Below are 12500 nucleotides of genomic sequence, written 5' to 3'. Positions count from 1 at the left end.
AACGTGTCACCGGGAGAGGGCGATACCATGGAGATGGTAAGCAGTGACACTGCTGCTGAACTCTAGCTTGAAGCATTCAGATCAGTGAGGGTGTTAGAGGGTCCCTGCTCCAGCCATCAAAGACACCTTCCAGAATATTCTCCATTTTGAGAAGATTGTGAACTTGGCTCAAATTAGTGACAGTCAGGGCCCCACTTTTGATGTGAAAACCTGCTGTAAGCTCTGTAACTCTGTAGATAATACCAGTGTAATTACAGATACACCACTGAGACAACAATAACACGCATCTAACACCCTTCAGGTGCATCTAACATCATTCAGGTGCATCTAACATCTTTCAGGTGCCTGTCCACAGGGACTGGGGGCCACCTGCTGAGGTTTACCTGGGTGGCGAGGGGATCCACCTGATTTCTGGCTCAGGGAAACCATCTGAACTGCACTGATACTTAGAGGATGCTCCGTCCCCACCAGGCAGCATTTTCAGCTGTGGTGTAGATGGGTGTCCTGCAAACAAGAGAAGAGCACATGATATCAGAGTGAAAAAAGGGGTACAATGAGCCAGCCTGGTTCCATCTCTACAGTGGGAAAGGGGTACAATGAGCCAGCCTGGTTCCATCTCTACAGTGGGAAAGGGGTATAATGAGCCAGCCTGGTTCCATCTCTACAGTGGGAAAGGGGTATAATGAGCCAGCCTGGTTCCATCTCTACAGTGGGAAAGGGGTACAATGAGCCAGGCTGGTTCCAGCTCTACAGTGGGAAAGGGGTATAATGAGCCAGCCTGGTTCCATCTCTACAGTGGGAAAGGGGTACAATGAGCCAGCCTGGTTCCATCTCTACAGTGGGAAAGGGGTATAATGAGCCAGCCTGGTTCCATCTCTACAGTGGGAAAGGGGTATAATGAGCCAGCCTGGTTCCATCTCTACAGTGGGAAAGGGGTACAATGAGCCAGGCTGGTTCCAGCTCTACAGTGGGAAAGGGGTATAATGAGCCAGCCTGGTTCCAGCTCTACAGTGGGAAAGGGGTATAATGAGCCAGCCTGGTTCCATCTCTACAGTGGGAAAGGGGTATAATGAGCCAGCCTGGTTCCAGCTCTACAGTGGGAAAGGGGGATAATGAGCCAGGCTGGTTCCAGCTCTACAGTGGGAATGGGGTATGATGAGCCAGCCTGGTTCCAGCTCTACAGCGGGAAAGGGGTATAATGAGCCAGCCTGGTTCCAGCTCTACAGTGGGAAAGGGGTATAATGAGCCAGCCTGGTTCCAACTCTACAGTGGGAAAGGGGTATAATGAGCCGGCCTGGTTCCGGCTCTACAGCGGGAAAGGGGTATAATGAGCCAGCCTGGTTCCAGCTCTACATTGGGAAAGGGGTATAATGAGCCAGTGGTTCCAGCTCTACAGTGGGAAAGGGGTATAATGAGCCAGCCTGGTTCAAGCTCCACAGTGGGAAAGGGGTACAATGAGCCAGCCTGGTTCCAGCTCTACAGTGGGGGAGGGATGAAGGTTGAGCTGCAGGGTGTGGTCACTCACTCAGTTTCACGTGGACAGTAAATGCCACACAGGAGCGTGTGCTGTTGGATCCACAGCACAGGCTGTAGTCTCCAGCATCCTTCTCAGAGGCCTCAGTAATACTCACATTGTAGCTCCCCCTGTGGACAAAAGAGAACATTACATGGATTCTCCTGCACCAGTGCTTCTGAGCCTGGCTATTTCATACTGCTGTGTATGCCAGGTTCCTTCCAAACTGAGGCTTACATGAACAGCAAACCGGCCTTCACATCACGCCACAGTTATCTGCTTTTAGTCTGCTGGGAAATCAATGTGTTGTGAGAAAATAAATTTTACTAATATTAAAATAAAAGACCAAGTGTTCCTCAGTTTGTTTTTATTAATATTTGCTAGGTTTAGGGTAATCATCTCTTTGCACTTGTTTATGGATTGTCAGAGACATTGTGAAATTAATTTGTTCAGCAAGAAAATAATCTTAACATCCTCAAACATAATCTGTACTTCTGATTGAGGTAAAAACTGACCAAGAGAACCAGCTTTACAGGGGTGAAACCCGTCAACTACCCACAGATGCCTGATCGACATCAAAGGGGAAAACCTGCTTAATTAGGCTTATTTCAGTGTTAGCGGCTCTTCAGAGATGAACATGACCATATTATCCTCCAAAATTCTCTGTCTGTAGCAGGGTTCACTACAGGCAGGCCCAGGGACACCCAGACAGCACCCTCCACAGACAGGAGGCCAAAAACAGCCATAGACCACCATAATTTAAATAAAAACAGGGATAATTTTCCTTATAAAAGGGATTAGTTCAACTAAATAACTGTTTAGAGAGAGAGATTGGAGACACTACTTTTATAGTGACTTCTTATACCTCGCGTGTCATATGAAGTGCATTAAGATTGCAGAAAGGATAGCACCGTACACCACACAGAACACGATGGAGCCCATACATCTTGGCAAATGAATATCTCTCTCTGGTACACTAACGGCATCCCGCTAAAAGGACTCTGCACTTGGTGACAAAACTGCAAGAAAAATAAGAAAAAGATTTTTAAAACGTTGGCTTGTGCCATGAAGAACATGGCACATGTTCATCCCTCCACTGGACATATGCCCGACCCTGTTATCTGGTCCTCTTGTTATGCAGCTCTGAAAACCTTCTCTTCCTCGTACCATGCACCGCGGCCATTTTTCCGCAAACTTTCTGTATTTTTCCGCTGTTTATGGTTAAGCCCCCCGTAACACTGAAAATATGAAAGACAGAGACAGACTCAGCGCTATGCACTCTTCCCAGGATCAGGCAGAAAGAACCGTCACCCAGGGAGAGGGCTGTTCCTCAACACTGCCAACATTGCTGAGTTTGGAATATGAAGCATGAAGCAGCACACATGAAGCAGCACGCATGAAGCAGCACACAGCACACCTCTGGAGTAGACTGGGAGCTACACTATATGGCCAAAAGTGTGTGGACACCTGACCATCACACCTATACGAGCTTATTGGACATCCCATTCAAAACCATGGGCATTAATATGGAGGTGCCCGCCCCCCTTTACAGCTATAACAGCCTCCACTCTTCTGGGAAGGCTTTCCACAAGATTTTGGAGTGTTTCTGTGGGAATTTGTGCCCATTCAGCCAAAAGAGCATTTGTGAGGTCAGGCACTGATGTTGGACGAGAAGGCCTGGCTCGCAATCGGCGTTCTAATTCATCCCAAAGGTGCTCGATGGGGTTGAGGTCAGGGCTCTGTGCAGGCCACTGGAGTTCCTCCACACCAAACTCATCAAACCATGTCTTTATGGACGTTGCTTTGTGCACAGGGGCACAGTCAAAGGGAAAAAGCCTTCCCCAAACTGTTCCCACAAAGTTGGAAGCATACAATTGTCTAAAATGTCTTTGTATGCTGTAGCATTAATGTTACCCTTCACTGGAACTAAGGGGCCTAGCCCAAACCCTGAAAAGCCCCAGACCATTATCCCTCCTCCAACAAACTTTACAGTAGGCACTCTGCATTCCGGTAGGTAGCGCTCTCCTGGCATCCGCCAAACCCAGATTCGTCCATCTGACTGCCAGATAGTGAAGTGTGATTCATCTCTCCAGAGAACGCGTTTCCACTGCTCCAGAGTCCAGTGGCGGCGTGCTTTGCACCACTCCAGTTGTCGCTTGGCATTGCGCATAGTGATGTTGGGCTTGTGTGCAGCTACTCAGCCATGGAAACCCATTTCATGAAGCTCCCGATGCACAGTTCTTGTGCTGATGTTGCAGCCAGAGACAGTTTGGACTCTGTAGTGAGTGATTCAACAGAGGATAGGCGGATTTTACGTGCTACACGCTTCAGCACTTGGCGGCCCCACTCTGTAAGTTTGTGTTGTCTACCGTGGCTGAGCTGTTGTTGCTCCTAGATGCTTCCACTTGACAATAATAGCACTTACAGTTGACCAGGGCAGATCTAGCAGGGCAGACATTTCGCCAACTGACTTGTGGCAAAGACGGCATCCTATGACAGCGCTATGTTTAAAGTCACTGAGCTCTCCAGTACAACCCATTCTACTTCCAAGGTTTGTCTAAGGAGATTGTATGGCTCTGTTCTTGATTTCATGCACCTGTTAACAATCAGTGTGGCTGAAACACCTGAACTCAATAATAAGGAGGGGTGTCCACATACTTTTGGCCACGTAGTGTATATCTGCACACAGATACACGGTACAGTGGGCACGCTTATATTTACACAGAACATGCACCTGTAAACAAACACACACACACACACACACTCACACCTGCAGAGGTACAGACACACACACACACACACACACACAGATACACACACATGCAGAGGCACAGACACACACACACTCACACCTGCAGAGCTACAGACACACACGCAGAGACGCAAACACACAGATGCAGAGGCACACAGACACACACACACACTCACACACACTCACACCTGCAGAGCTACAGACACACACGCAGAGACGCAAACACACAGATGCAGAGGCACACAGACACACGCAGACACACACACACACTCACACCTGCAGAGGCACAGGCACACACAGACGCACACACACTCACTCCCTCTCCTGCTGTGTAAGGCCCCGGGCTCCTGTGCTGTGGCTCCAGGAGCAGGCCGTCAGGGCTGGAAGAGACTCGGCCGTGATCCCGATGGTCTCCTGCGGCTGGATCTCCACTCTGCTGGAGGGTGGATCCTGCTGCCCCCACTCAAACAGCCTACAGGGAATCTGCTCTCGGGACCACCCCCTGCCATGCTGATCAATCAATCAATCAATCAATCAATCAAGCAACCAACCAACCAATCATTCATTTATTCAATCCATCAATCAAACAAAGAACTAATCAATCAAACAAAGAACTAATCAATCAACCAATCAGTCAATCAATCAAACAACCAACCAACCAATCATTCATTCAATCATCAATCAATCAACCAATCAATCAAACAAACAACCGATCAATCATTCATTCATTCAATCAATCAATCAATCAATCAACCGATCAATCATTCATTCATTCAATCAATCAATCAATCAACCAATCAATCAAACAAATAACTGATCAATCATTCATTCAATCAATCAATCAATCAATCAACCAATCAATCAAACAAACAACCGATCAATCATTCATTCAATCAATCAATCAACCAATCAATCAAACGAACAACCAACCAGTCAACCAATATATCATCCATTTATTCAATACATCAATCAGTCAATCCACCAACCGATATACCAGTCAATCAATCGATCAAAAAATCAAAACATTTGGATATTGTAAAGGATAATGTTAATGTGAGAGCTTAGAGTCAAGAATTTAGGGTTTAAGGTCAGGTCACTCTGAATAACAGCATCTGTTTAATGACGTAATGTTTATGGTTTGGGGTTTAAGGTATAAAGTTAGGGTTTATGGTTAGGGCTAAAGTTCAGAAGTAATAGTTGGGCTGGGGCTAGGTTTGAGGGATTTCTTCACTCCCTAAATGTTTGTAAGTTAATTGGACCCCTCACAGACTGAACACAGCATGGACTTTCTTGTCTAAGCACTGTAGTTATTTTTTTATGTACTGACATAAAAAATTAACCCTGTATTCCACAAACGTATTTACAAACAGGCGATCTGAACTGGCACCAGAAAGAGGTCCTTCCATCTGAAACAGCGTTTTCGAAGCCAGCTGAGAGGGGTGTGAAGTGTGACACAGACCATCTCCTCTTACTTCTGAGTGCACTCACACTTTAAGTAACTGAAGATCCACTTATCTTACTTTCTTCTATAATTTTTTGTCAAGTACTTGACTTCAAATCTAAAATTATGCATTTTTTGTTTTTTGGAATTGGTCTGTGAATTTGCAACATTTAAGTCTCTAAATGCCTGACGCTCAGCTTTTTATAATTTCAGAGCCAACAGCTCTCAGTCACACAGATATTATTAGCATGAGCTGTGCCGGGCAGACTGTGGTTAAAGAGTCAGCAGCAGTAACGCCTTGTACCATCGGCCTCTCTGAGCTGCAGTGGATACCGCGTATCTGCCTCTTCCACAATCCGTTTCCTACTGAAGATCTGGGAGCTCTGTCTTCTGCAACACTCAGGGGAGAACAGTGCATGCTTTCAGGACTTAGTGGAGTAGAGTATCTGTTGTTAATTTTCAGTGGAGTAGAGTACATGTCTTTAATTTTCAGTGGAGTAGAGTATCCATTGTTAATTTTCAGTAGAGTAGAGTGTGTAATTACAATACACAATACATCACATGTGCTGCCTGGTAGAGACCAACACATTTCGAACTTCCCCTGAGGTATTGTTATTATTGCTGGTATATGCTTGTGCTCAGAAGTTCGCAGACTTTGTAAAATAGCATTATAAACATTGTCCAGTCATGAAGTCATAATTTCCCATCAAATAAATGTTTAAATGTGTGCGGCCTGGCGGACGTGGCTAAAACACATCATGCAATTTAGGCACAGTCTGAAACTCAGCCGTTCCAGCCTGCCACTATAACCAGCCAAAAGCGTTTTGGTATGAAACGCCAGACTGATGAAAGCAACCGTATATTAATATCGATTCCATTGAGGGTGGAGAACAAACGCTGCTGTATTAAGGTTGTTCTCTGTTTCAGGAATAGTGATCACTGTACGCGAGGAAATGGGAAGCAGCGACTGAGGTCGGGGTTTTCACCCACCCCAAATACACTTCTTACGTTCGTTTTCTTGCTGCATTTCTGCAACTTAAACATGGACACGATGAGCATGAAGCAACCGAGAGGGAAACCCTGAGGGAAGCGGCCCTTGCGCCTACCTTCCTGTGCGTAAAGCAGCGCGGCGGCGCACCGTCGCCTCTGCCCCCCGCAGGAGACTCCGCCGGCGCCCCTGCTGTGTCGCCGCTGCTGCTCACCGACCGCAGCAGGAGAACTGGATACAACACGAAACAAACGGTCAGCCGCTTTCCGCGACGTCAAACGGCCAAAATGAAACAGCCAAAAAAAAAAAAAAAACTATGAAATTAAGATAAAAGTTGAAACTGTTCCCCCGACGCACGAGTACAGCAACATGGATTATTTCTGACTGCAGTACATCGTATATGAACTTCTCTCAGGCAGACCTGCATTGTATAGCTAAGGTGCGGGGTGCAGATAGCGCCGCAAATCACCGCAAACAGCCACGCCATACTTTTGCCTCGGTTAGTAGCCTACATACTTAAAAACGCAGAGCAGAGAACCCCTAAAACTATATATTTATTCAAAACAGATACTCATACACGTAACCAATATGAAGCACTACAAAACATAAAGCAATGATTATAGAAGAACAGAGAAACGGAAATGATACATGGATATACATACACTTTGAGGTTTAAATATATATTTAAACCTCAAAAGAAAAAAATGCTGTGAACCGAATTTAAACAATTCATAAATATAAATATTTGACATGGGCAGAAGTTACTGTTTATTTAAATATGTATACTGCTGCCGCTAGACTACGTATAATAGGCATAACATAAGTTATTATTGTAATATTTATTATTTTTCTGACATCTAAACACTCAATAGCAATTGGCTATTCAATATTAAATGATTTGGGGGGGGAACAAAATTTTGAAGAGCGTGGGGTTGTCTCAAGCTTTTGATATGAACTTATTCTGTCATGTTGATCAACATATTTTATTGCCCGAGAATACAACTTACCAAAAAGAAGGAATGTCTGTCCTGTTATCCGTGCCGTTAATGCCATCATAAACGAGCGCTGTCACCTCGTACAGCCCGCGGACGGAACTGCGCTGCTAGTAAAGAGGTAGCAATTACGATCAACTCAAGCGTGACGTCTGCGGAAAGCTCATCACCACAGATCGTGTCCAGCGTCGTCTGATTGTGAGCTGCATTTCAATTCAGAATGAATTTGGAGTTCAAAAGCTTGTAACAGCCATGTCTGGGGGGGGGGGGGGGGGGGGGGGGGGCGACTTTTTACGCACACACAATGTATGCAACCAGTTGATAATTTTTAATTTATTTACTTATTTGACACTTTTATTTGTTTTAATGTGCAGCTTGCATACGAACACTGGCGCGTACAACGTATTTAGCAGAATTTGATTATGAACTAATTTTCATTTGCAGTTTCTGGTCAGTTTACAACACGAATAAACCTTTACACACCGCCGTGAATGCACCCCAAATGGCAGAGCAGTGAATCAACGCATTGCGCAAAAAGTGAAGATGCCCCTTTGTCACCTAACAGGCACTAAAAGTAACCTTTCAGAGATAAACTGATTTGTATTTATGGATCACAGAACTAATAGCATTAATGAAAGTATAAAAATTGCCACAGGCTTCCTGAAAATTAGTATATCCAGGTGCACGTAAAAACAGCATATGCAGCCCCATCGTCTGCATGTTCTCCGACGGGTAAGCGAGCTCAGCGGAGGCCTGACCCAGCGGTCAGCGCTGTGATCTCCCTTTCTCTCTTCAGAGAACTGCGGCAGCGTGGGCGTATTAGTGGAAGTGAGACCTTCGTGACATCCGACAGAGAGAGACGCAGGGACGTACATCAGAGTCTGGGGATGGAGCAGCAAAATTATATATTATTTTAAGAATCGAATCTGCATTTGCTAAAGGCTCATAAAAGTGCCAATAATCTAAATATATTTGTTGATTATGACACAATATCCTTTCTCGTCAGTCCAGAACTTTCAGAATTTGCCTGTGTGGCGAGTGGGGTGGTCACGGTCTGGTTGTCCTGCACGCTGTACAACATGATCAGAGTAACAGGATTATTGGCTGTGTGTAACCAGGTGAAATGAGCGGAAATGTGGCTTCTGAATAATCTCAGGCTGGTCGTTTTAATTATGACGTGCAGTTTTTAAAGAGAGTACAGTACAGTCTCCAATTTGTGAGGAAACGCAATTCAACGCCAGATCAAAGATGGCGGCGATGCTCCGACCTTCAGCTGCTGAGAGGAGCCGAGGGGTGTTTCTGCTCTTATGGGAACTTGTGAGCGAAGCGGCATCTTCTTTTGGTTCCGATATTTTGAGAAGTGGCAGAAAAGCAAGAGGAAGACAAAGCTGGTGTTTAAAGTTTCCCCTGAATGTTCAATGTTTAATCAAATGATAATAATCACTCCCACTTTCACCTTCATCTCATCCATCATCATCATCATCATCAGCATCATAACCACCATCATCTTCATCTCTGTGCCCAGTCTTTATCATCATCGCCATCAATACTACATGCAGTTACATCATTAAATTTCACATCTTCTCATATTACAATAGTACCTGGACAGTTGGTAAACCTGTCAGTGGAACTAAAGCCAAGCTTTCTACTGAACTCAACATAGTTGTGAGGGGTTAGCGTTTCCAGACACAGCTGCCCCTTCCTCAGGGCAGTGGGGAGAGGGCTGGCCAGTCTGCAGCAGCTATATCAGAATCAGTGTGTGGTGTATAAGCTTCATGTATGTTCAGGTATGTGAGATATCCATCAGGGGAGAAGCCTGATCAAAACCAAACCAAGGAGTGTAAAACGACAGGACAGCAGTCACAAGGGATGGGTGGTTGCCAAAAATAAACGGTCAGTGTCATGTTGCCATAATGAGTTAACCTGCTTTAAATAAACTTGTATCAACAAAACCCGCATCCGTTAATTCTCTGTAAAAGGCGATCTGGTCTGGTGGCCATAGGGCTATGCCCTTACACTGAAACCAGCATATCTGAACTAAACATACAGCTCGTCAGCCAACTGGAACCAACCTTGGTTCACAAAAAAACATGGTTTTAATTTTTGCCCAACTACCCCTCGCGAAAAAAATCATTTCAAAATGACTTTATTGTGAGGTCAGTGAGAGACAGAAACTCAAATCTATAATTTTCTGTTCAAATTTGCCTTTTTGGCAATCCCGGCATAAACCTGTAATTGTTCAGGGTTTATTAGAGTACAAAGGGCATCTAGGCTGGGGAAAAATATGTGCCCTCATTTCTTTGAACTTTGAACAAGGCAACAGGGAAAACATCGCGGTCTGGATTACACTGCCAAAGCACTGTGCTGATGACTAACACTCCCGGGTCATTATTTTAACTGATTCCCATCACATGAATGTAACTTTACTAACTGCACACATTTAAAATTTGACGAACAGCCGATGATGTTGTCAACGTTACGCATCCTCTCAGCACGCGCGGGTCCTCCGCTCGGGGCACCGCGGCTTTCGTTCCCATGATGCAAAGCAGGAAACAAAACAACAACAGCGCCGTCAGCGAAACTTCCAGCCAGTGTGCAGCGACGTAAACGTAACATGAAGAAATCCAAAAGTTAGTCTAAGCACCTGTTTTTACCATTTTAACAGTTTGCTAATAAACTGTAATGCCAAAGATTCTGCTGCAAAAAGACACTGACCGTCTCTGTGGATAATTTAAAGATCCCGCTTGCTGTGCAGGTGTCTGGCGCAGGCAGCTGCCCTCCCTGTTTGCGCATACGCATGCGCATTGCGCCCATGAACAGCGGGCTCCCGGCTTCGGCTGCTCTGCTCGGGGGACCGGGATCCCGGGCGTCAAGGTGAAGTTGTGTCGGTACTACGCCAAGGACAAGACGTGCTTTTACGGAGACAAGTGTGAGTTCTTGCATGAGGACCCGTCCGCGTCCGGCCTGCCTGTGCGCGGTGGCGGGGGCAGTCCGAAATACTCGCTCGGCGGAGCTACGGCGCCATGCCCCGGCGGGGGAGGGGGCGTCTCCTAAAAGAGCGACCCCGCGGGGCCTGCGGGCACGGGTCTGGAGGGGCGGCTGCTAGCCAGTGAGTCTGCGTGAAACTGTCCCGGTTGCACACACATGCACCGATGACCTCCCTGCGCCCCCGTCGGACTGCTGCAGTAACTGAGGCTGAGGATGCGGTGACAGGATTTATACAGCGGTGTTTAAAGTTAGTGAGAAGAGAAATGGTTAGCTTGCACTAACAGAAAGCCAGATAGCCAGAGAGCTAGCTATACGTGAAGTTTGTTCACGGGTTTATGATTATATTATACTACATAACATTATTGTCATTTAGCTTACGCTGTCATTCAGAACCACTTGCATAGGTTACAGTTCTTACACGTTATCCATTTACACTGGATATTTACGGAGGCAGTTCTTGGTTAAGTACGTTGTCCGGGAGTACAGCAGCAGTTCCCCAGCGGGGAATCGAACCAGCGACCTTTCGGTTACGAGCCGACCTGGTTAGAGAAATTATTGTCTACTGTTAATGACATTGTTAACTAGCTGATAAATGTAGAAGTCACAGAACTGGCAACCACCTCTGTCACACGAGATAAGTGGTTTGCACATTTTATTTCTCACGACAGATATGCTAACGTCCATTGCATTACAGCTTATCAGCGCCTGTCATCGCCAGCACGCCGTATGGTAGACAGACAGACAGGCCCACAGATAGACAGATAGACAGGTGTTTGCCAACAAGCTCGACTCCAGAAGTTACCTAGGTAGCTATATAACGAATTGCAGATAAGTTGACTACTTGGCCAACGTCATATTGTGAGTAGCGCGCTAGAAAGCAAGCTCATGTATATCAGTTTACACCATATAGGTGGCAGAGCGAGAGGCTTTTGTGTTACTATGAACAGGTTTTTGTCAATAACAGATGTGCATTGCGGACACGAACGCGTAATTGGCTAACGAGCTAGCTGGGGTTTTTTTTTACGTCATTCCCGAGTCATGCTGTGGGGGGCCCTTGAATGAATTCGGCCGGTGTGGCGGTACAGGTGTGAAAGCATTCGCCGAGTGGACAGGCGGAGTTAAAGTGAGAGAAGTCGAGGTACACGGTCGGTGGCCACCAACACAACTATCTTAGTTTCATAATTCACGCGTTTTTCATATCCAATATCGGTAAAAATCATACATACTAACGAGTTGACTCGTTACACAGTGCCGGCTGCTACGATATGCTTGTGTCTGTGTGTGAAGGGAGTCCATAGATCAGTGATATTCCGTTTTTCATAATTCTTTTTCATTTTATGATCTATTCTCTTGTTCTTTTGTATTGATGCGTTTCAAACGGTGTGGGAACAGTTCTTTGCGTGCCGTAATTAAGCAGTCAGTCAGTGCACAAGAAACATTTCATCTGAGAGGTGTTTCAGAACTCTACTCAGCAGTGGTCTGGGATTATAGCAATGGCAGTAAATCTCTCACAGCTGTAACTACGGCTGTCTGCTCTGACCATGAGCTCTCCTAACCTAAGAGCCAGGTTTCACACATTTCAGTCAAAGTTAATAACTGTATAGGGTTAATATTGGCTTTGAAAGAGCCTGCCCCTGAGACAGTGTCATGAGAAGACTCAGTTCCACCAAAATCATGCACCCTTTCCTTTTGGGTTCAACAGCTGTGTTATGCTTGGGTTTCAAACCCACAACCTGCTGGTGAGAAGTCTGGTATCCTCACCTGTCTGCCCTGTGTATCTCATGGCATGGCCATTCAAAACACAGCGTATGTGGAATAAATCATTT

General features: G+C 45.7%; 1 protein-coding gene across 1 annotated transcript in view; it reads right to left on the bottom strand.

The window, feature by feature from the left end:
• Positions 1 to 4664, bottom strand: part of flt3 (fms related receptor tyrosine kinase 3) — a gene marked incomplete at its 5' end in the record, with an annotated part of 17838 nt that extends 13174 nt beyond the window's left edge. The window contains 3 exons of the mRNA XM_036520621.1: positions 384 to 504; positions 1526 to 1644; positions 4582 to 4664. Of these exons, the coding sequence (XP_036376514.1) occupies positions 384 to 504; positions 1526 to 1644; positions 4582 to 4664 (323 nt within the window). The remainder of the gene's footprint in view (positions 1 to 383; positions 505 to 1525; positions 1645 to 4581) is intronic.
• Between the last annotated feature and the right edge of the window lie 7836 nt (positions 4665 to 12500).

Source organism: Megalops cyprinoides, chromosome 2, assembly GCF_013368585.1.
Source record: "Megalops cyprinoides isolate fMegCyp1 chromosome 2, fMegCyp1.pri, whole genome shotgun sequence".
In the NCBI taxonomy this organism is placed as follows: domain Eukaryota; kingdom Metazoa; phylum Chordata; class Actinopteri; order Elopiformes; family Megalopidae; genus Megalops; species Megalops cyprinoides.
This window is presented reverse-complemented; position numbering and strand designations above follow the sequence as displayed.